Genomic DNA, 24,630 nt, shown 5'->3' on the forward strand with positions numbered 1-24,630 from the left:
GTCAGTGAGGTTTTGAAAGTTTATTCTATCAACCCCTGTGAGAAAAGCTGAAAAAAGGGGAAGAAATAAGGAAGCAACTGAGGGAATCATTTAAAACCAAAAAAAGATATTTAACATCCTATTAAATAAATAACTTAGAGAGAAATAAAAAGGAATGAAGTTAGAATACACAGGCATACCATACTATTCATTTTGTTAGAACAGTTTAATTCTAATATGCTTATATTTCCTAATCCTATCCATTCTTCCATGAGGCTACTCCAGAAACTTCTTTATTTGTGCATATGACCCAAGTGCTTCCAGTAAATGCTTGCATGTTTAACTGTTCATTGGATCATTAGGCTTGAATGAGCAATGAAGGTCTTTGATATGAGTTAGTATTCCATAAATAACTTTCCCCGAAGATCATTCAACAGATTGTCTCACGTCCTGCAAGTTCTATTGCAGAGATAAAAAAACATTATTCACACTGGGAATAGTTCCCATCCCATTTGATCCAGCTTGTATCTTGATTATAAGATATGACACAGAACTAATTAAAAGTCCTTCATGTGCCAGCAATGAGCACAAAACCTTCAAAGGCTTCCCCCCTTTTTCAAACAAGCAGACGTCTGCACTGTTTCTTTGCCTTTACTCTTCAAGAGGATTACCAAGTATACTTGACAAAAGAGCCTTTGGTTCAACTGCATCAATAAAACAGTTCCTTCATCTATGACATTACTACCATTGGAAGAAAGTGAGCTGAGGTGTTTTTCCTCCTTGTTTTCTGTCCTCTCTTTGTAGCTCCTCTTCCATTCAAGGCCACAAACATTTGTCTTCCATTGTGCTTCCAATTTAAGGATGCGTATGTGTTGTATCCATTTTCTTCTATTCTTTCCTTCAATTTACAATCACTGTTAAACTCTTTCTGTAAGAAGAGAAAAATGAACAGGCCAGTTTCAGACTGTAAAGACTTTTTAACCATATTGAGGATAAAATAATATCTTATACAATAATAACCGGAAGGATTCCAAAGTGCTTTACAAGTTTTCTACATAATCTAGATGATTATTATAAAATTATACAATTTGCTTATTGAAATATTTAATTGCATGCACATTATAACACATCGGTTATGCTACAAAATAAAAATGTAACTGATTGGGCAGTAAATAATTACATATAGTAATAAAAGTATATAATTCACACACTAGTGTAATGAAGCCACCTCTGGGATGGAACAAGGCAGTAATACTACATCAGTTTCTTAGTTATAAGGTTTCTCTATGTAGCAGTCATGGACTCGTTCACTATGTTGCACTTCTAAACAAATGCAATCTTTGATGTGTCTTGATCCAGGTTATTGGTAGCACATGTTAAATGAATCTATAAACTGTAAATTTTAAACTGTAAAGGCTCATTTAAACTAAAGTCCATTCATACCGCTGTGGCATTGTAAAGGTCACTTTAAGTGGGTGCAAATCACTCTGGCAGTGTAAATGGACCTTAAAGTGGGTGTGATGCCCCTTTAACGTGCCAAAATGGTATAAAGGGCCTTACCATAAATAAGAATCAGGACCTGAAAGATTTCAATGCCTGGCCCAATATCCATATTCTAAGAATGTTCACAGTGAACCTAACAAAATTCTGCATACACACTTCCAAGGATGAATGGTTTCCATTTTTCAAGAAAACTGGTATCAGTTTGCTAGGAGAGGATGTAAAACATAAAAGGCAAGTATGTTGTCATGAGAGGCTAATTGTTTCTGTAATATTTACCATACACAGATCTGCTTTTCGGGAGTGATGACAAGAATGTCTTTAATAAACAAATAGCTTCCATATTGAAAAAAGGAAGCCATTTCAATAAAGCCACTTAAATTCAAATTGGAACTCTTTTGCAAATAGGTCATTTGAAACCCTGCACATTGAAATGTGCAGTAAGACACAAAGCAGTATATATTTCTGTAATTCCTACATTTCAGAAAGCAAGTTCTTATTTACAGGGAAGCCCAAAAGAACCCTACAATAGAACATGTAAACATTGACCTGACCTGCCTACCTACCTACATATGGTAATTCTAAGGCACCTAGTCAAATGCCAAGACAAAAATTAACAAGAAAGAATATGCTGAAATAATAAAGTGTTATTTATGGTACAAATAAGATTATTTTGAGGTGCTTTAGACATTTTATTTTTGATGAATGTTGTTAGATACTTTGAGCATTTAAAATGTAAAAACCATCCACAGATATATAGTAGGAACATTTATATAGCAGATAGTTTAAATGAGTCTTTAAAATAATTACATGGTTTTGCAGACATTTGAAGATACATAGAGGCAATATACGACAAATACTTTATATACAGTTCATATAAATCTTCACTACTTATTCCTGTAGATTTCCATTTTAAAAAGTGATCAAGAGTTCATTATACTTAGATACAACTAAGAACTTTCAAACCCTGGCTTAATCTTTCACCTATCCTCAGGGCTTTTCTACCCTTGAAGGGCTACAGCAGCATTGCTGCAGTACTTTAATGTACACACTACCTACGCCAACAGGAAGGGTTCTTCCATCAATGTAGGTCATCCATCTTTCTGAGAGGTGGTACCTAGGTAGATGGAAGAATTCTTCTGTAGACCTAGCACTGTCTACACCAGGGGTTAGGTAGGCTTTACTATACTGCTCAAGGATATGGATTCTTCACAGCCGTGAGTGATGTAGCTGGGTCAACCTAACTTTTTAGTGCAGTCCAGGCCTCAGTTATAAACTACAGAAAACATACTTTTGTTTTCTTCACTCAGTTGACTGAGTCAGTCACACTCAATTTGACTTTCAAAATGCTCTGAGTCACAGTATTAGTCCATTAGCAGAGTTATGTAAGCTTGGAAAAACATCTCCAGGGGATATGCTCTCCCTTTTCCAAACAGCTCTTTATATTCACCCGATTAGAAACCTAAAGACTGCTTGGACTTGCTTTAATATTCCATCATTTTCTTCAATGGAGAAAAAAAGGCAAGTGGCCATTAACTTCAGCAACAGCTCTAAGCCACACTAATTCTCCCTCTGTCTGGTCAGTCCTAAATCCGATAAATAAATCAAATTAATGAGCTCCTGCCCCTTTGCCTGCTCATACTACTGTAAAATACCAGTCAAAAAGGCTGGCAAATATTTTTGCTAAATATAAAAATAACACATTTGACGCCTTTTTCCCAGATGCAGAATTCTATTCTGATCCAAACTTTCAGCCTAGTTCACAGATGATATAAAGAGATTAGATGATGGAATCAGGTGGTAAAAAAGTTTTACTGGCATAAATTTGGGCATCAAACCCATTAGTGAATTATGCAGGCTATTCTAAACAAATGCCAGTGTCATGCTCTCCCTACATGTCATGCTCTACCTGCAAGTTTATATATGGTCACCAGCCAATCAGGGTCAAGATCATGTGGCCACTCAGGGAGCTGGCTGAGGAATCCTAGAAGCTAGCTACCCAAATCTGAATTCTAAAGTAAGTCAAAGAGTTGGTGCAGTGCGATGGCCAGTGCTGCTTCCTGAGGACCCAGTGGGCCTGAGTTCAAGACTGGAATTTGAGACCAGGGTCCTGACATATACACTATAGATATATGTAGTAGTGTGTAAACCAGAGTTTAGTTCACCCATTCATGGGGTTATATTACGTGCATCTGTGAAAATGATTGGTGATAATTCATATATTACATAAACACATATTCTATCTTTTATAGGTAAGTACTCTGATTAACCAAAGTTTGATTATGTTCCTGAGGATGTGATTATCCCCCTCTCTACAGTATTCTTGTGCGATAATCAGCATTGCCCCTTTAAAGCTGGTGAATCTGTAAAGCTGACCAGTATGCTGTCCAGTGCACTCTAGGGTTGGGAACCTGGTGTACAGCCTTTAAATGCCTTCCAAGCTGCTGCTCCATCATCTGAAACCCCTGTTTATGAGGTTTCAGATGCTCCCCCACCAAATTATTGACAAACAGGATTGTACTGTAGACATGAAAGAATAAAATACCTTTACAAATTTTTTTTTGTTTAGATTATCCCCAAATTGTCTGCAGTTTTCATGCTGTGTTGGCTGCTACTTAGTGGGAGACCTGACCGGACCAGACACCAGAACAGGCCATTTCCATGATGAATGCCAGCAGCTACTGCCAAACTTTAGCCTAATGAACAAACCACGGTGAGTTGGTTTATGAGATCCTGAAATTTTGATGAACAACTCCTTGCAGCTCTAATTACTAGAAAATTACAGATAACTGAGCAAGTCTATGGTTATGACTCCTGCAAGGGGAAAACTATGGTTATGACTTCTGCAGTCCATTTTGAAAACAAAAGCAACATACTTACAGAGCCATAGACTTTTCCTTTCTTGTTCATGGCTAAGTAATAGTTGCTGTTAATCGATTTAACAGCCACAACTCCAATTTCCACGGATGTTATCTCCAATATGCCTAAAATACAAAAATGAAATAAAATAAATCAATAAAGGAGAGGCTCAGCTCAAAGACTTTTAATCATTTCATTAAAGAAAGAGATCTGCCTGTTATAGAAAAAAAGAGATCAAATTTAAAATGAATCCCTTCAAATCATGCTAAAATCCGGTTAATATTCAGAACCAACCAACAAGCTTTAGTAACATTCCTCTTCAAATCACTACAAGAGAATACACAAACATTGTTTCAATTATCATGTTTCCTTTGCTAACCCCGCATTTAAAACCCCCATAAAATACTTAAACAGCTTCACCCTTAGCATAGATTTCACTAAAAGTTACCAAAAGAGACATCTGAACTACAGCATTAAATTAAATCTACAGCATAAGTCAATAGAATGTCAGATTTTCCCCAATCTTCAAAAACAGTGGTAAACTATTTATTCCTTGTAGGACATTTAGATAAACTAAATCTCTCAGCTGCATTGAGCTGATAAATTCATTTTTGGCAAGTGTGTTGACATTCTGGGATATAGTAAGACTAACCTTAATGTTCACATTATCTTGGGATGGCAGAGAAACTCTCTGCTCTGTTGGTAATAAATGTGATTAGCATTTTTTTGTTCAAGAAGAAAGCTTTCTGGGATACTGAATGGCTCAAAGGACCAGTAATGGGATACAGAGTCTTTTATCTTTAGGTTATTTTAATCCATATTGGGTTGTGAGTGTGACAAGTCACTGCCCCATGTGTGATGTTAGTGGTTCCTGTTAATATTAGACAAGTCTCAATATCAACAAAACCACCACAAAAATGTCATCCCGCAGTGTCAGTAGCAGGCCAGTGGGTATGAAGATGGAGCTAAACATGTCCACACTGGGCTTCATATCTTGTTTAGGAGCCATATTTAAATTCAGGTTAAATATAGCTCATGTTAAACTGGTTTCTAACATGGCTTATGCAGCCAGTGAGGTGAGTACAAACCTTTCTCCCTGATGTATAAACATGTCTATACGAAGTGCTAAAATAGTGGCCTGCTTATACTAGTGCTCATCAAGTTGATACAACTAGAAAAACTGCATGAATGATCGCAATGGTGGGAAATTTTAGGAATAACAAATCGTAGGCCTTCTACACTGGCCAAGCAACCTTAGGAACAAATTTAGTTGGAACCAGTTTCAGCAAGTTTTCTACAGTGATGAGCTGCCAACATTTGAAGCAACGGCAACCCAAAACAATTTCCCTCCAAGCTTGTGATAAACTTTGTGTTCAAGGGGTGCAAGTGCTCTCAGAAATAAGGGGTGGGGTGCTGGGGAATCCATTTGTTTTCCCAGTGACCTAAAAATTCCATATTACAATCACAACTAGGGAAGAAAACAACATAACTAGGCATTCAGTGCATTAGCTGGAAATGTTTATTTTTTGTCCTTAAAAACCATATTGAGTACATTCAGACTACAGAATCTAAAACTAGGTTCTATAAAACCTCAGTTTGAAGAGTTTGAAGTGGGGCTTGGGGTGAAGACCTTATGTAAGGTCTTCCTTTCCTGGGCCTTTCTTTCATAATCGTGCTATATACAGGGAAAAGCCCATTGTGAGTAGGGCACATTGGTGGGGTGATGCTAAGAAGCTTGCCATAATGCTGTTTGGTCTGTAGTAAAGGAATGCTGCCTCTAGCATGGAGGGCTTGTAAGAGGAAATCTGTTGTTTGGGCCCTGCATATTAAAAGCATTGTGAATCTATGTGTGAGAGAACTATCAGGTAATTTTTAATGGTGAACAAGCTGGTGTGGTAGTTAACATTTACCAAAAATAAAGAAAAACATCAAATGGATCCAGTCAATATTATGAATTGTTTTTTCTCACTGAAGAATATGTGGCTTCACTGGTGCATCCCACAGCCACAGAAGTGAGTGAAGGCTTTCCACTGACCTGTTAGGAGTCGGGTTTTGTACTAACAGCCTGCCACAACTAGCCTGATCCTGCTGTTCCTACATGCACAAAAGTTTAATTGACTTTAATAATAGCCACAAGCAGGAAACAATGGTGAAATCAGGCCATTCCAAATTTCCTTTTTGAAAATGAAAGGCTATTTTTAAGCAGAAAGCAGAATTAAAAGTTTTCCAGTTTCTCTGTCTTGTCCACGTTGAGAATTACAAACTATCCTTTGGGCTCTGTTTTTTGTTTATTTAATTTACTCTGTTTATCAAATTTCTTATTACAAATTGAGGATGATAACAGATATGTGTGACTCAAATCTATACCTATAATAAAATATAAATCCTGACAGGCATGAACAATTGAGGCAGTCCATATTACTGGAAACTTTGAAACAGCCCTCTTTCCTTCTGCCATAAGTCTTGTGAGTTCATATTTTCATCTGAAATAAGATAAATCATCATAGCGTGGGATAATGTAATGCACAGAATTCTGTAATCTAAACAAACTCCATTATGGTGAGATGAGCCTGATTATCTACTGAAGTCTTGTAAGGGACTGCAGAAGACTTTGTTACGGCCTAGCTAGGGAACTTTCGCTTTCTCGAGCTGAGAGGTTACTGTGGGACATAGATAGCTGCTTCGTTATTGTGGGATAGAGATAGTTTTTGAAGCACACAGCTGCTTTGTTACTGCAGGATATAGATGGTTCTTGAAGGACACAGCTGCTTTGCATGGCTCTTCACCAGGTAGTGAAAAGCCCCCCCTTTGAGAAGTACCTAATTCTATATTCATCAGCTGTTTTTGTGTATGCTTATTAACATTGACTGTCTGCCCCTCCATTGTACTCCATCCCAGGCAGAGCTCCGGTGTGCTGGGTTCCCCGCCTCCGTGACTGCAACGCTTGGAGTCCCCATTGCGGGTGGGTCACTAACCTTCAATAAAGCCAATAACTCACAGCTGTGTGTAAGCCTCATTTTTCTCAGAGTACTCCTGCCGGATCTGTGGTGCTTCGAGCACCTTGGCCCAGAACAAGTCTACATTAATCGCCCCTGAGAACGTAAACACCTATAGTGTGAGTAAACACTGAGTGAAGATGCAATGAATAGTGGTGCAGGTCCACTGCCAGTGAGGAGCAGGGAAAGAGGTTTACAATAATATCCAGATCTCAACTCTCTCACCTCCCAAGACAGGAAAAACAGTAACAGTAGAGATCCATTGGGAATCTGGAGCTTCCTGACTAGCTCCAGTCAGGAAAAGACTTGGGCAGTCAGATCAGTGAAAGTGTACGATATCTCAGTCAACATTAACATACATATGCTTTAGGGGTTGACTGTAAAGTCAGCTTGAGGTATAACTTGAGTGTTGCCCCCAACTGATTCCCATCCACATAAACAAATCTCTAGCTTGAATTAGATGGTACTTTAAACTCAAACTAGCTGGCCTATCGGGGATGCTACTGATGTTTGAGCTAGTGATGGAATGGGGATGTGGTTACTCTGTGCTGGCAACCCAATCACTATGGGTGTTGTTTTTGGTGTGGCCACTCTCCCTTGAGCCAGGCTAATGAGAGGTGTTAACCCAAGGCCTGTTCTATACTTAAAACTTAGATTGACATGGCTGCAGCACTCATGGGTGTGAAAAATCCACGCCCCTAAGTGCTATAGCTATGCAAACCTTACCTCACATATATATGCAGCTAAGTCAATGAAAGAATGCTTCCATCAACCTAGCTACTATTGCTCGGGGAGATGGAGTTCCTACAGTAATGGAAGAAACCCCTTCCATTGCTCTATTCTGTGTCTTAACAACAGGATTGCCCTATGCCACTCTAGTGCCCATAGTGTAAACATGGCTTAACTCTATAGTGAAGATGTACCCTTTGGCAGCATAGCCAAAGGGAAATAAGGCCGGGACAGGAGTGAGGAGCTCCCAAGTTCTAATTCGAATTCTGCTTCTAAGTTACAGTGGAGGCTACATTGCATCATTTCACCCTTCCATACGCTGGATTCCCCACCTGTAAAATGGGGCAATAATACTTCTTTATTAACCACAGAGGAGAGTTTGAGAATTAATTAATTAGGGCCAGATCCTCAGATGACCTAAACCAGTGGAGCTCCACTGACTTAAGTGGAGTTAAGGCAATTTACACCAGCTGAGGATCTGGTCTTTAACGTTTACACAGCTCTTTTGAAATTTATTGCCACATTCACCTGTCACACCCATATAGCTTCAGAGTTTCTCTTTGGCTTTCCTACAAGAGCATTCTATGACGAACAGCAGCTCTCTAGTTTCACCCAGCTGTTGGCCATCCATCTCCCTCAAAGTACTCCAGCTCAGAAACAAGCATCACTAAATGAAGTGTAGAGGACAACCCTTTGGTAGGGTGAATATATGGTGCAAGTACTCCCTCCTCTGCCAGCTGCTCCCTTTTCCTGTGTGATTAATATGTTTTTGCTCTTTCCATGCCAGACAGTGATGGGGAGAACACAGACCATTATTTATAAGGAAATTTTAAACTACTGTAATTCCTAGTGTGGTTCAAATAAAACCAGGTTGGATCCATTTCTAACAATAAAAAATCTACATTAGCATTTCAAGGGACTTTATTAATAAAGATATGTCAATTTTGATTGAATTATATTTTGTCATATTATACTTGTAAGAATTGCAACATGTTATAATAAAATGTCATTCTATTGACCAATATAGTATCACTTTTCAATATAATATATTTGTGAAATTTTCAAGTGCAGTTTGAAACTGGATAGTATATTACTCAAGTACAAAACTGGAATTGAATTAGCCAGTCCTGTTTTGTACTTGAATGATGCACAAATATGTTGTACGTTGATACAGTACTGTAATGCATACAGCGCAATGAACCATACTCAGTATAAGATCAAATACAATAGATTTTTCTGGTAAACTGTGGTCACAATCTCACACTCCATTTTATCCTCATTGATAAAGCGGAAACTAACTCACCAGGATGAATGTTATTGCACTGGAATTAGTTTGACTGCACCGAGTAACACTTGCCTAAAATGTGGCTGGGTTCTTCTGAACTATTATCAGTTTCTTCTCATCACCATTGGTACAGGATTTATTCTCACTGAGAATGTTTTAAAAACTTGGAAGCATGGATAAAAAACATGATTTATGTCCCAAATTATAACTTCATAAATTCTCACCTCCAGAGTCTTTCTGGAGATTTCAGTGGAGGTTCATGTTTGAAATTAATCCTATGTTCTTAATTTACTCCCAGGTGGGTAAAATCAACCAAATTCTGTGCTCACTTCCACCCCCCTTCCCCATGCAACCCTGGAAACTTCAATAGAGCTGCACACTAGATCTGTACAGAATTTGGCTCTACTAGATCACACTGCTTCTCTTCCTATGCAATTTGGCCTAACGTATAGTCTCTTCTTTAGAGAAGTTATGTTTCAGGGCCCCAATTGAAAGTCCATTTAAGGCAATGGATCTTCCCGTTTATTCTGTGATACAGCCATATGCATAATAAAATTTAGATGAGACCACCAGTTCATTTGACATAGGTCACAAAACACCACATATTCACTTTCAGAAAGAATGAGCTGGAATGGATTCAAACCAATGGCCTCTGATAAAAAAAGATGAAAATACCTGCATACAAGTACTAGTCACTCAAGTCATTGCGTCATAAGCTGGCCCGGATAAGAAAGAAACAGATTCTTACAGTAGAACATCCCCAAATTGTAATTAAAGTTCTTTTCACCATCTAATGATTAAGGGAAATATTTGTGGCAAAATACATTATGGGTCAACCGTTATTCCATGCATTTATACAATGTTCAGCTCAATGAAGTCCTGGTTTATGTCTGGGGCTTGTAGGGGCTTATGACTACTACGATACAAATATTAAATAATGATAGTACATCCAGGGCTTGCAGGATTAGGCCCTATGTGGTGCAGAAGTTTCATATTCCACAAATACAATAAGCTTCAGCATGACAGATAAACAGAGTCTGGCATTTTCATGGCTTAGTCTTTTAATTTCTATAAAATATGTAAAGTGAAAATTATTTTGTGTATAATTTGCCTTCATAATAACCACTATGAAAAACTAATGAAGCAATTTTGGGGAATCTCAGTAGTAGCTGCTCAATTCAGTTTCATGTCTTGTGGGAATTTGGAAAGAAAAAGAAAAAAAAATCTTTGTGGCCTCTATTATGGTTTTAAAACAGATATCACACTATTATTTTACAGTCGTAACTCTATAAACTGCAACAATTACAGCTAATCCCATTTCACCACATCCACTGTAACAGCATGGTTTTCAATACCCAAATCATTTCCAACTCATTGTAATTAGAAACATTCCCAATATCAACTTGAGATGTGCCCTACCCATGCATGTGCTCGCTTCACAGTTCCCAAAGGCTAGAAACATATTCACCATAGGAACCAAATATATTTACCTTAAATAAACTGTATTTTTATAGTTTATATAAGTGGTCATTATACAAATGACAAGGCTAGAGAAGAATGGCTGGCCATCTCACACTATACAGAGGAATTGTAAAAAATAGCACTTTTATAGTTTTGTATTGCTATTTGAAAACTTCTTGGGTTCTTATAAAAATGCTGGGCATCTGAACTGAAAATATTTACAGAAAATCTAGTGTGGAATTTAATCACATGGTTCCTTAGGAAATAGTTCAGTATGTTTTGTGATTAATAAACTATCTGATACTTTATCAAGACACTATTGCACTAATAATTGAATGCAGCTATGAGAGTTCTGTATGTATCAGTCAAAAAGGATTTAAGGACCGCTTTCTTTGTGGCGAAGAATGGCCAATCATTCTTCTGTTGCCTTGTCATTTGTATAATAAGCACCTATAAAATCTCTAAAACTTCAGTTTATGTGTCTGTAAACCTAGACTGGCAGAATAATTCCACCTTCCATTGCTTGCCCCCCAATTCTGAGTCCTCCGCCTACCCTTTTGAAGGTGATCTCTTATGCTTTCTACCTGCTCTCTCCCCACAGGTATTGCCTCCCTGTTCCTGTATTGATCTTGGGGTTCATTACACAACAGACCAGTGAATGAGAAAGGAATAAAACTTTTATTCCCCCACTTCCAGGATACGTCTCAAAATTCCTGTATTTATAATACTGACCGTTATGAGGGAGCCTCTATAAATTACAGTCTTGCACAAACATATCTTTTCATCTTCCATCCTAAAAAGCCAATTAGCTCACTATAAACAACTATCTAATAACACATACATTAAATTCTCAACCTGACTAGTACATTTCCGTAAACTACAATTCATATACCTAATGTGTCAACTGTCTAGAGAGGAGAGGTTTACCAGCACATCTCACTGGAGTGAATCCATGCCATTTCTTCAAGTACTCCATTTTCCGGGCAGGTTAGAAAGTCTCTGAGTTTTTCAGGACACTTGATCTCCCTCTCTGATCTTCTCAGTATCAGCCTTTCATTAGAGTTTGAGTTGCTGTCTTATTCCTTGACAGTTTCTCCTTTGTCCGTTGATAAACGACCAGTTGGTTGGTAAATGACAGAGTCCACATCTACTGTCAATGTTTTAGAACTTTCTGGGATTATGCTTGGATTCCTTCAATTAAAGCAAAATGTATCCCCTTGGTCCACCTGAACTCCGTAAAACCTTGGATTCAGCTGTTCTTTAATGGTACCCCTTTGGGCCAAAGTTTTAGAGGTGTGATTCCTCAGGGACACTCTATCACCTGGGTTAAGAGATGGGAGATCACAGGTTCTTTTGTCAAAATAATATTTCTGTGTCCATTTCTGATTTTCTTTCATCTTCCATATGGTTTTTTTGTCATTAGATTTCAGTAAATTATAGGGATTGATCAATTAGATCTGATCCTTCTTTCCATGTACAGCTGACTTGGAGAAGAACCAATGTAGCTTTATAGAAATTACTTCTGCTGTCGAATGTCTTTTTCATAAGGTCCTTCCCCACCAGTAAACTCCTTTCCACAAATCCATTTGATTGGAGGTCAATTTGGACTTGATGTTTTGTGATGAAAATAACCAACCAATGGCAAAGTGCCTAAAATCTGTGCTGGAAAATTGTGGCCCATTATTGTTAAAGTTTGCATCTGGAATTCCATGTCTGAAAAATATTCCCTTCATGCAGCCTATTACTGACTTAGTACTAGTACTGTGCAGTGAACAAATTACTGGATACAGAGACTAATAATCTGGGACTATTAAATAATCCTTTGATTGTCAAATAAATAAATCAGTGCCTATCTTCTCATAGGCTTTTGTGGAACTGGGTGAGGTCTCAGAGGCTCTGCCTGTTTACATGGCTTGTATTTCAGGCATGAAAAGCAGTTTCCTATTGCATTAGCAATGTTATGATTGATCCGCAGCCAATACATCACTTCTCATGCCCATTGTTTGCATTTCTCAATTCCTAAATGACACTTGTGGATCTTCCATAGCATTTATTTCCAGAGGCTTATTTGTACTACAACCTTGTTGAACCTGAAAATCATCCCATCTATCATAGTAAGTTCATGTCTGCAGTTTCAATAGTCTCTTATTCTTGGATAGCAATTGCTTATTTCTTCAGGTCACCCTTGAATTATCTCTTCTTTAAGGATCCCCAGTCATTCATGTTTCTCTGGGTCCCCTCTTATTTGTTGCAGTTTTTCATTAGCTACAGGACTTCCCTTACAATCAGATGTATGTAGACTTGCATCTCTATCTCTACAGTCTTCTCTAGTTTTGTAGTGGAGTCATTGCTCTGGAAAGTGCATCTGCAGGAAACATGAATTTACCAGGTGTGTAGATTATAACCAAATCATACTTTTGCAGTTTTATCATCATTCTTTGAATCCTTAAGATATAGTCATTCAGCAGTTTGCCAAATAATTCTAACAGGGCCTTGTGGTCCATTTCAACATCTACAGCCCAGACATAAATACATTGATTGAATCTCTCACAGGCAAACAATATTCCAAAAAGCTCCTTCTCAATGTGTGCATATCATGTTTCCTCATCAGTCAGTGATTTTGATGCATACGCCACTGGTAGCCAACAATCATTGTGTTTCTGTAAAATCACTACACCTAACCCAGACTGTGAAGCATCTGCTAAAATTCCAATAGGCCTGCTTGGTGTGTAGAACTTCAATATGGGCTCTTGTATCAGTAGTTGTCTCAAAATTTCCCATGATTCCTCCTCTTCTGACTCCTAGTACTATTCATTTTTACTTTTGAGGAGTTTCCTCAAAGCTGCTGCTTTTGTAGATAGATTAGGTATGAATTTTCCAAGGTAATTAACCATTCTCAGGAACTGCTGGACATCTTTGACTGGGGACATGGCTGAAACTGCTTATCAGGTTTTACACCTTCACTGGAAATAGTATCTCCAACAAAAGTCAGTTCTGTAATCCCTAAAACAAAATGTTTCCCTGTTTACTTTCAAGTTTGCAGCTCTATTGGAAGCCAACATTTTTCAAAGGCTACAGTCATGTTCCTCTGTAGTTGAGCCCCAGATGACACTGTCATCCATTGAGGTGTCGACACCATTAATATAAATGTAGTTCTTATGTATGGTTTTGTGGTACACTTCTGTTGCTAATGTTATCCCAAAGGATAGGCATAAGAATCTGTATCTTCCAATTGGGGTATTAAAGGTGCATTGTTTTGAGCTTTCTTCAGTTAATTTTAGCTGCAAAAACCCTGAGGAGGCATCCAATTTACTGAAAGATTGTGCATTCACAAAGTGAGCCATAATCTCTTCTCTTTGGCAGTTGGAAGTGTTCTATATTTATAGCCTTGTCGCAGTCTCTAGGATGTAAGTATATGTGTAGCCACATTCCATTGACTCTTCAGTATTTTTGTGTTACTTGCATTGTTTCCATCCTTGAGAGTTCAGCCTTGAATTTATCATGGAGTACAAATGGCATCTTTCTCCATGGATGGCTAAGTGGAGGGACCTGATTGTTTATCTGAATTGTATGTGCACCCTGCAAACAACCCAGCCCTTAAAACAGATCATGATGTTCTTGAATATGGGGCACAGGTCACTTGAGGGAGGATTCTCTGCTCCTTGAAGTCTTTAAACCATGATTTGAGGACTTCAATAGCTCAGACATAGGTGAGGTTTTTCGTAGGAATGGGTGGGTAAGATTCTGTGGCCTGCGTTGTGCAGGAGGTCGGACTAGATGATCAGAATGGTCCCTTCTGACCTTAGTATCTATGAATCGGTGCCTCATAGCCAAGTTTGGTATGATCTTGTAGTGAGAGCACCCATTTTACCAGACTGAGCTTTTCACAGATTGAGATTGACACCAGGCCTAAAATTGGTGTCACCTCTTTTGGTACTACAATGAATGAGAGCCTATATGTGATGGTTTTACATTTGATGCTAGTACTATACCTCCCCTTCACTGGTATATTTTTTCCAGAATAACTAGTTACTTTTATTTTGTTGATCACTGTTTTAGTCTTATTTTCAGTCTCTCATAATCTTGTTTAGATAGAATATTAACTTGAGCTCCATGTCCAGTTTGAGTGGAATAATTGTTTCATTCACTTTCTTCGGCCTTATCTAGTCCCTAATGAGTTGTGCTTCATCCCAGGGCTGGTCTTCACTACGGAGCTAAATCAGCACTGCTGCACTAGTGGGTCTAGTGAAGTCACGCTCAATCAATGGGAGAACGCTCTCCCATTGATTTCTGTACTCCACCTCAATGAGAGGCAGAAACAATGTCAGTGGGAGAGCATCTCCTGTCGACACACCATAGTGTGGACCCTGTGATAAGTAGATCTAAGCTACATCGACTTGAGTTACCCTATTAATGTATCTCAAATTGTGTAGCTTAAATCGACCAGCCACTGTAGTGTGGACAAGCCCCCAGCATGTCTACGTAAATCTCCTCAACCAGGTAGTCTTCAACTGCATCCATTTGACTTTTCTGCATTTGGGATCTGCATCATTTTGCAAAATGATTTCCCCTCCCCCCCCTTGTGACAGAGTTTCCCAAAGGCAAAACACTATTTTGGGCTGTGCTGTGATCCACACCTTCCACATGACCATCTGTACCCAGTCTCTTTGCTAACAGTAGTTTTCACAGAGGGTGGTTCCACTTTTTGAGTTGACCTCTAGTGGCTATATGCTTTTGTACTTGTATGAGGATAACCCCTTCTGGTGAATTCAGCTCTTTGACTTGTGCTTACACAGTTTCTGCTGCTCTGCACATCTGGAATGCCTTTTCTAAAGTTAAATCTCCTTCACAGAGCAGTTTCTCTCTCTTAACATGTTGTCTTTACTGCCACAACTAATTCTATCTCTGACCAGAGGCTCTGTCAGCTCAAAAGTCATAGGTTTTACTGAGTCTCCTTAATTCTGTGACATATTGCACTAACACAGTGTTTCTCAACCTTTTTGATACCAGAGAGCAGCTTGCCGCCCTCCTAAACTGTGTCAGGGAGATCTCAGGAACCAGCGCCAGCCTACAGAACGGTCACTGAGAATTTTTTTGCATATATGTAAAAATTTGTCTCTTCCAAAGGCTTCATTCCTTTTTGGCATGCAATGTTCCTCAAATTTAATTAGTATTTTACTTATCATGCTTTCATCTTCTTCAACTTAAAGTTGTTAAAATATCCAATGCTTCCTCCCCAACAACATGAAAAAAAGACTAATGATTTTACTTCATAATTTTTGTCCTCTGCCCACATTGCTGCTAAATATAATTCAAATCTCCGAATTTTTTTCCAGTTATCTTCAACATTGTCTGGCAATTGCAAACTGGATGGAGGTTTCAGCACATCCATTTTGGCTTTCTTCCCTTCTGAAGGTAGCCAAGCTACAATTGTGCTCATAAAATACATACATAAGCCTTTGTACTTCTCTGTTTGCTGCACAACATGCTCCCCTTTCCTGTGCCTTCAGTTTCAAACACAGGAGTTAACCTCAGAATGAATGAAGTCTCTTTCTCATTCAGCATTTCTGACACCATCTAAATATCTTGGGGTTCGCTAAACAGCAAACCAGTGAATGAGAAAGGAATAAAACTTTTATTCCAAAAAGCCATAGAGCACATCTGTGGTAAACTTCTGTACACAGCTACACTGAATTCTCCACACCCACTGCTCCCACAGCACATCTCAAAATTCCTGTATTCATAATACTGCCCTTTAGGAGGGAGCCTCTCTAAACTATAATCTTTTACAAACATATCTCTACAGTTCCCTATTCTCTCCTGCAGAAGAATGAGCCCAACTGGATGGAATGTGCTGATGTCAGATGGATGTTGAAACAGGCAGTTTTCCAGATGGTCAGCTGCCTGATGACAACAGCTTTGATGGTGGTGGCAGCTGCTGCTGCTGTTGGCTGGATGATGGGGGCCTTTCAGTAGGATTCTACCAGACTACGTTGTTGGAACTTTTGCTCTATGTTTATTATTGGCTGCTGGTGTCTGTTGCCCTGAAGGGTTCCCCCTATAGGCGCAGGTTGCCTGGGTCTGGGTCTATAGGGGTGGTGTTCAGGAGCAGGCTAAGCAATGACATGAGGCATTTGTCAATTCAAGAGCGGGACCAATTCACGTTTGAGGGATGGAGGTATTGTTATTGATGGTCCCTCAGGGAAAGGGTGGTTTCAAGAGAGATGGGGCGATTGGTTATAAATGTTTTGTTGGTGGATAGTTAATTATCCACGTGCCCTGTTTGGTGGAGGAAGCCTGGATTGATGGAAAGAAAAGGGGGAGGAAGAGAGGAAGATGAGGACACTGATCCTGCTTCTCTACTTCCTTACAACTTGTGCAATTGTTCACACCTGTGCAAAGTGAGTATAAAATGACACCATATCAGAATGTGTGTAATTTACACTCACTTTTGCATAAGTACAGATGACTGTACAAGGTGTACAGTGATGGAGAAGCAGGTGCAATAAGTGTAGGAAACAGAGTGAGTTGAGGAAGACATGCCTTTCAGAAGTGTTTTCATTAAAACTAACCTGTTTCACCCACTGCAAACATAATGATTTCAATGTAGTTGTCAGATGGCAAATGATGATACAAGGATCATAGCAAAATTATTTTCCTACAAATCCAGCAGAGAACACCATGTTATAATTAGGGGTAAAAGTCTCATCCTGAACCATATCCCAAATCTTGACCCAAGAACGAACCTTTGAGGTTGGAAAAAATTCAGAAGCTTTTAAAATTATTTTTAATATTCTCATAGAACTTCCCACTTCCTGCTTTAAATCACAAAGGAAATACTGAAATACCACAAAGAAAGCTATTGACGTGTCATGCCTAGCCCAACTCAAGCCAGAACATGCTGGAAATCTTGTCAGAATCCTGATCATGTGAGATTTCTAATCCAATTCCCAGTTTCAAGCATTTGGATAATTTTAGACTAGCATCCAAACTTTTGGAAGGTTATGGGAACGGAACCTCTGAACCTTTTACGTTATTACAATGTCAACATAAAGTTCAACAGAGTAAGAGCATAGAAAACTCATGAAGGGCTAGATTATCACAGCCTTTACTCAGACATGCAGAGGGATAAGGAGAAGTAAGTCCCTTCTCCCTCCTTTAATTCTCAAGGAGTGGTTTGGGAAGTGGGAGTGAAAGGAGCTTTGGCTCTGCCCCCCCCCCCCCAACTTACCAACTAGAGTAGTTGGCCAGAGTCCAGACACAGGGGAGAGTAAGCTCACCCACAAAAGGATAGTGATAATGGAGAAACCTAATGGCAGGAATGGTGACTGTCAATCACAATTTATCCTCAGTCCTGCTCCTGGGATGGTGAAGCTACACACCACCCCTTACTCAGGGCAGTTTGTAGCTAGCCAAAGCATAACAGCAATGCAAGTTAGCATGCTACTGAAAGAAACAACGGTACTGAAACACAAAAACAGTAGTTAAAATTAGTCACAGACAAGCAAATTTCAATTTGTCTAGATGCTACAGCCCACATTGCCCTCTGTCTGAAAGCCCTACTGCAATGATTTGGGTTAGAATTCAGGTACATTCGATTCAGAAACATTAGTTAGAAAATATTCAATATTTAAACATTTAGCCAAAATAGGACACACATGAGAGTGGATGAATACCACACGCAACAATACTTACAAGGATTTTTTAAAAGTTGCTGTATCCAATTTAGGGCCAGATTCCACCCCCCCACCCCAACTCATGTTGAGTACTAGCAGTTTTCTCCATGAGTAGCTCCATTTTCTTATATAAATAATTAAAGACAATGGAACAACTCGCAGAGTATTGAGTAATGGTGACAGAATCTGACCCAGAGAACAAGGTGCTGGTTCTACACAGTCCCTAAAAAGATGATGTAATATGCTGTGTGCTTGTTTCTAAATAAATGACTGCACATTTTTAAATGACAGGTTTCAGAGTAGCAGCCGTGTTAGTCTGTATTCGCAAAAAGAAAAGGAGTACTCGTGGCACCTTAGAGACTAACAAATTTATTAGAGCATAAGCTTTCGTGAGCTACAGCTCACTTCATCGGATGCATTTCATTTTTAAATGTTACTACATGTTTTCTTAGGCTCAGATGTGCATTACTTTAAACTGAAGCATTACAATCTAGCTGTAGCCTGTAGGGCAGATTCATATTTCAATGTAAAATGTTTTCAAGGTTAAAAAAAAACTTTTAAACCTTTTCAATGAAAATTCACATAGGGGCTGATCCAATGTCCCAATGATTTCAAAGGGATTTGGTTAAGGCCGATAGATTTCACTGATCTGGTGATAATTTTATAAGTTTCCCATCACTTTGCAGTTTTTTGATTTGTGAATCAAATCCTGATTTTGAATGTACATGCACAAGTCCCATTCTAGGCAACAGGAGTCAGAAATGTGCACCAATGGAAACAACACAACTATTTGCAAACTAGCTAAGAGAAAGAAACGTAGTCAGTCTTCTGGTGTTACACAAGTCATAATCATAAGGATTCTTATTCTTGGATGTTCAGTAGTGGACCAGAGTATATATGGGCAAATGGCAGTGGAAAAAATCACCAGGAACATCAACCACAGGCAAAGACTAGCTAGGGATTTTGTGTATTTGCATCCCAAAGGATCATGATAGAGACACCCTCTTAGGATACCATCTCAAAAAAATTACATAGGAGCAAAAAAGGAGGGACTTTTCTACTGTATATGACCACATGCAATATCTCCAAATCCACAGAGCTGTTAGTTTAGATTCAATTAACTGTTTTGGAAACTCTTTACAAATTAACATTAAAAATGTTTGTACCAATATGTGCTAGCAAATCAAAATTCTAAAAGAATTGTCTAAAATTAAGTCAAATAAAACATCAGAAGACAATTTGGTCACAAAGTAAAAATCTCACTGGTGAACCACACTTCATCAGCCTGTGACTGAGTGCTGAGAGCCAGTAGCTGACCCAGCACTCTGATCACTTAAGCATTAATTCGCGACCCCCCCCCCACTCTCCAAAAAGGCCTGATGGAGGAGTGGAGTACCCAATTACTTAATCAGACTGGGTGGGGGAGTGATATGCTAAGAGCTAATTAGCTCATTAGCTTTGAGAGGAAGTAAGAACTCAGGGTGGTGAGATCTCTTTCTCTTCCTGGAAGAAGGGCTGAGGACTAGAGAAAACTGGAGCAACAGTTGCTGCATGGAAATGTGATGGTGGTTTGGTGGCAGGAATAAAACTAAAACTCAAAGATTCTAGCAAACAGAAAGTGTCAAGGCTGTTTTGGTGGGATCTCAAGACAGGAGGGGAGCCTGCCCTCTTATACACTCCGAATTGAAGTGAACCCCCAAAATCCATTCAGCATGAATTTCACCTTTCTGCTGATGTGCAAGATAAGTATCTAAAAAATTCTTCCTTCACCTTATAATTTATACAGCCCCCTTGATGTATCCAGGCTATATTAGGAACTCGAACAAGCTGAAGTTTGGAGGTTAAAGGAGGTTATTATTATGAGCAAACATTTCTCCACTGAAGACATAATAGTGGAAGAAGAAAAGATTATTTAGTTTGAGACAAGACTACTTCTACTGGATACAAGACAGGGCCCAATCCAACTCCCACTGAAATTAGTGAGAGTCATTTAATTGACTTCAGTGGGAGTTGGATCAGGCCCCAGATGAATAGCTTTTTCTAGAGTTGTGATGAAGACCTTCTGAAGTTATTAGGAATCTTGTAACATTTGGCTTAGATTCTCTGTTTTTCAAAGATTTCAAGGCCAGAAGGGAACTCTGAGAGTATCTATGCTTATTTTCTGAATACTACAGCCAATTGAATTTCACCTAGTAATACCTAATTGACCAGTAGATTATATTCAAAAATATGTTGCTTGAGTTTTGTAGCACTAATAAAACTTGGCATGCACTGCAAATGGTTTCCTTTGTGTGGCTCTTTCCATCAGCTTTTAACAGCCTTTACCGAGTTGGGCCTGCAATCTTTTCCTGGCTTCTATGACAGCACCTGATGCTGATACTTGCCTGGGGCTGCTCTGCCCCACATTAAAATGAGAGAACAATTTTGTTTAGTTTTGTGCCAAGACTTTCAAAAATATGCACCTAAGGATGTAGAAATTAATTTGAAGCAACTTTTTTTTAAAATTGGAAAATAGGGTCACTTACATTTGCAGCTCTCAAATACATACAAAGACTCAGATAAATACAATTGTTATGTACTGAAATGAAAGAAAAACCAATTAAAATTAGATGTGAAAAGTAGAGTTCTGAAATGATGGCTGATTTATTTTTTGTGTTGTCTCTCTACTGGGGAGTATGGAGAGCAGAGCTTCATTGCAAAAATTTCAAAGATAACTTGATTCTGCTGCATTTCAAAATTGACCAATTTTTCATATTTTGAAGCTTTCAGCATGATATTTTATCTTTTTATCCATTTGTCAAACTGGAACTTCTGAAAATGTTCATAAAATTTCATATTAGAAAAACTATGACAATTGGCATAAGAAAACCTTCTGAAAACTCAAAACCAGAAACTGAAAAGGCAACTGAAATGCAAGAAATAAAAACTGACTATGAAAAACAAAAAGCAGAAAAGTTTTCATAGAAAAACTGTTTGCAAATTTTTCCACGTTTGAAAAATTGCCAGATTTCATAGAGAAAAACAATTAAAATGTAGACCGGCTCCAATAGTTGTCTCCCTCCGGATCACAACTTATTAACTTACTGAAGTCAAATGGTGTCCAAGAAAAAGGCAGCATGTGTTCTCTCTGAAAATAAGGCAATCACTGGCAGGCTTTCACCAATGAGCACATTAAGAAGTTGATATTGTTATTAGCCAGAGAGTTCCTTCATGTTACTTCCCTCTTCTAGCTGAATGTCTGGTGCTACTAGTCAGCTGCAATCATATGGGTGCCTATTCATGTTAATGAGGTCTAACCTCTCCATATTATCTGCAGACAGGCATGTGGGTTATTTAGTGAATAGAGCACCTGTCATACTAAACAGCCACTCAGTAAAGACTAGAAGGGGTACAGCTTACATATTGTGCAGCTACATGAAACAGGCCCAGCTACCGATACCTCTTGAGCTACAAATAAAGTCTGTACTGGTATTCGCAACAGTGCTATCTCACCAGATAGCCATCAGTCATATATGTGGCCTTAGCTTCCACTTAGTGGTTCAGCGGCTCAGGGCAGCACAGACAATTCCACTGCACTACAGGCTATCCCCAAAGGATCATGGCCACTCAACTCCCACCGTTGCCTTGCTACTGCTGTGTTTATCTCCAAGAGGCATGACACTGCTTAGCATGTGGATCTGGGCCCAGCCAAGTGCACTAACCCACTACATTAATTAGTTGTTGCTTCCAATAGTCTGTCTATCTCCTCCTCACAATGGAAGAAGGAACCCATGGGATTTTAAAATCGAGGGGGGGGGCACATGTTCACAACACTTTCTGCACAACCACAATAATTATTCTTGTTCACGTAATTATCTCAGGTGGCAGTTCCCAATAGCACACTCAGCATTTTTTTCTGATAATGCTACACCTTCTTCAGGCAGTACCAGGAAAATGCTGATCACTTAGGGGCTATATGTTCCAATGGAAACTTTATAATGCATACAAGGGGCAGAATTAATTTTGCAACCCAGAGCCAGATGTAGTGTAGCGCTGCAATAAGACAATCAATGGACTGTTCTGTTTGGTCAAGAGATACTACAAGGAAAACGACAAAAATGGCTGTTTAAATATACCCTAAAATTCCCTCTTCCTGCTTATCTCCTGGCTGCTCTCTTTCCTTAAAATGCTCCCTTTCTCAACCCATCCAGTCCCTGACAGATTCAAAGCCACATTTTTTTATTAAGACACTCCTGTTTATGAAGGCTGGGTTATCCAACAAGGGAACAACAACAAAAAACAACGTGGGGACTAAGACTCAGGAGACTAATCATGCAGTGAGAACAGCTAATACTCATAGTGGGCACTTCTCAAACAATCTATGGGATAAATCTGTTCACGCAAGTTGTCCAGCAATCATGCATAGCAAATGAATATTGTGACTTGTTATTAGATAAACTGAAAATAGAGAATGAGGAAAAATTAGCTAAATACACTCTTTAATTGCAAATTGTTCAACCAGCTCTTTATGTTGTCTGGCTGGGACATCTCCAGTTATAAGTTCAAATCTGCCTCTCTCCATTCCTAACTCTCTCTCATACAAATTATTCTGTGTACTTATTGTAACGGGTTGGACCCCTTAGGAAGCCACCTGATGTGCTGAGATACCACTGAGTCTACCTGTTCTGCCAGCATGGGCCTCCTTTAACCTGTCTTGCTGAGCCAGGCTCTTAAAACCTCCTCTAACACATGCACCGGCAGGGCCACACCCAGCTGCAGTTCAGCTCTGGGAAGACTCAGCTTAAAGGACTTGCTCCAGAACTCAGATGTCCACCTCCCTTGGAGTGTAGACCCAAAAGATATATTGTGAAATTTGCCACCTCTCTCAATGTGGAGAGAGGTGTGCACGCTCCTTGCCCTCCCCGCCTCCCACAGTTAGAAATTACAGAAAATGGGTTTAATAATTAAAAAAAATTAACTATAAAAGGCAGATTTTAAGTGGTAAAAGGGGTAACAAACTGAACAAAGCAGATTACTAAGGAAATGGAATCGAACACTCAAACTAAGCTAGTTTCACTAAAGAAATTGGTTACAAATGGTATTTCTCACTCTAGATATTGTTGCAGGTAGTTTGCAAAGTTTCTGTGGTTCAGAGTTCCAATTATATTCCTTTTCAGACTGGACCCCATCACAGTCTGGACTCCACCCTTGCCTTTCCATTTGCAGTCTTTCTTCTTGGGCAGACAGGCCATAGAAAAGAGGAGTCCTTGTTTGCCTTCCTCCCCACCCTTAAATAGGATTTACATAAGGCAGGAATCCTTTGTTTCCCAAACTTGACCCGCCTTCCCTTACAGTGGAAAGTTAAAAGAGATCCCAGGTAATATTTTAGTATCAGATAACAAGACCACCTGACTCTGTAGTATCACAGCATCCATGAGTTAGTTGCAGTATGGAGCATCTGCAGGAAGGCCAAGCCTTTTCACAGTCCATTGTCCTTGCTGATGGGCCATGAACCCTGTCGGGCTTTTCCATTGTTGTATCTGAAGTGTTAGCAGTGGGCGTCACCCAAAGTAGAATAGTTGAAATACAGATACATAGTTAATATTGCTAACTTCAGATACAGAAATGATACAGGCATACAAATTGGATAATCACATTCAGTAAACCATAACCTTTCCAATGATATCTCACATGAGCCATCTTGCATAAAGTATATCAGTTATGTCATATTCATATCATAAGCATATTTTCATAAAGAATATGGAATGACACATCACACTTAATTCAGCCTAAACTACAACTAATAAAAATATGGCATCCTAGAATTGTATGGAATGCTTTAATTATATTGCTATTTATTAGAAAATCAAAAAATTACAGAGATTTGTATCTTACTTCACATGTTCAATATGCTCTCTTCATCATCAAAGGTGTGCAGCAATGTTAAAGCAAATAACAAGGTCTGCACACTTGCACACAGATGTAAACAATTGCCTGGTATAATACAAGCACCTGACATATGTCTTTCGCAGTGTTTTCATCTTTAATACTTGACTGCCTCCTAACCTGGCTGAATCTGGTATCTTCAGTCCCCTAGTACAAACACATTTTTTTAAACTCTGATGAACAGTGATAAATGCTGTCTTCTTAAACATTCATTCAACAC

General features: G+C 38.9%; 1 protein-coding gene across 1 annotated transcript in view; it reads right to left on the bottom strand.

Moving 5' to 3' along the window:
- Positions 1–607: 607 nt before the first annotated feature.
- The window catches only part of FGF10 (fibroblast growth factor 10), an 80,554-nt gene continuing 56,531 nt past the window's right edge, over positions 608–24,630 (bottom strand). The window contains exons 3-4 of the mRNA XM_038401192.2: positions 4,360–4,463; positions 608–907 (exon numbers count right to left, since the gene is read on the bottom strand). Coding sequence (XP_038257120.1) covers positions 710–907; positions 4,360–4,463 — 302 coding nt within the window. The 3' untranslated portion in view covers positions 608–709. The remainder of the gene's footprint in view (positions 908–4,359; positions 4,464–24,630) is intronic.

Source organism: Dermochelys coriacea, chromosome 5 (assembly GCF_009764565.3).
Source record: "Dermochelys coriacea isolate rDerCor1 chromosome 5, rDerCor1.pri.v4, whole genome shotgun sequence".
NCBI classification, from domain to species: domain Eukaryota; kingdom Metazoa; phylum Chordata; order Testudines; family Dermochelyidae; genus Dermochelys; species Dermochelys coriacea.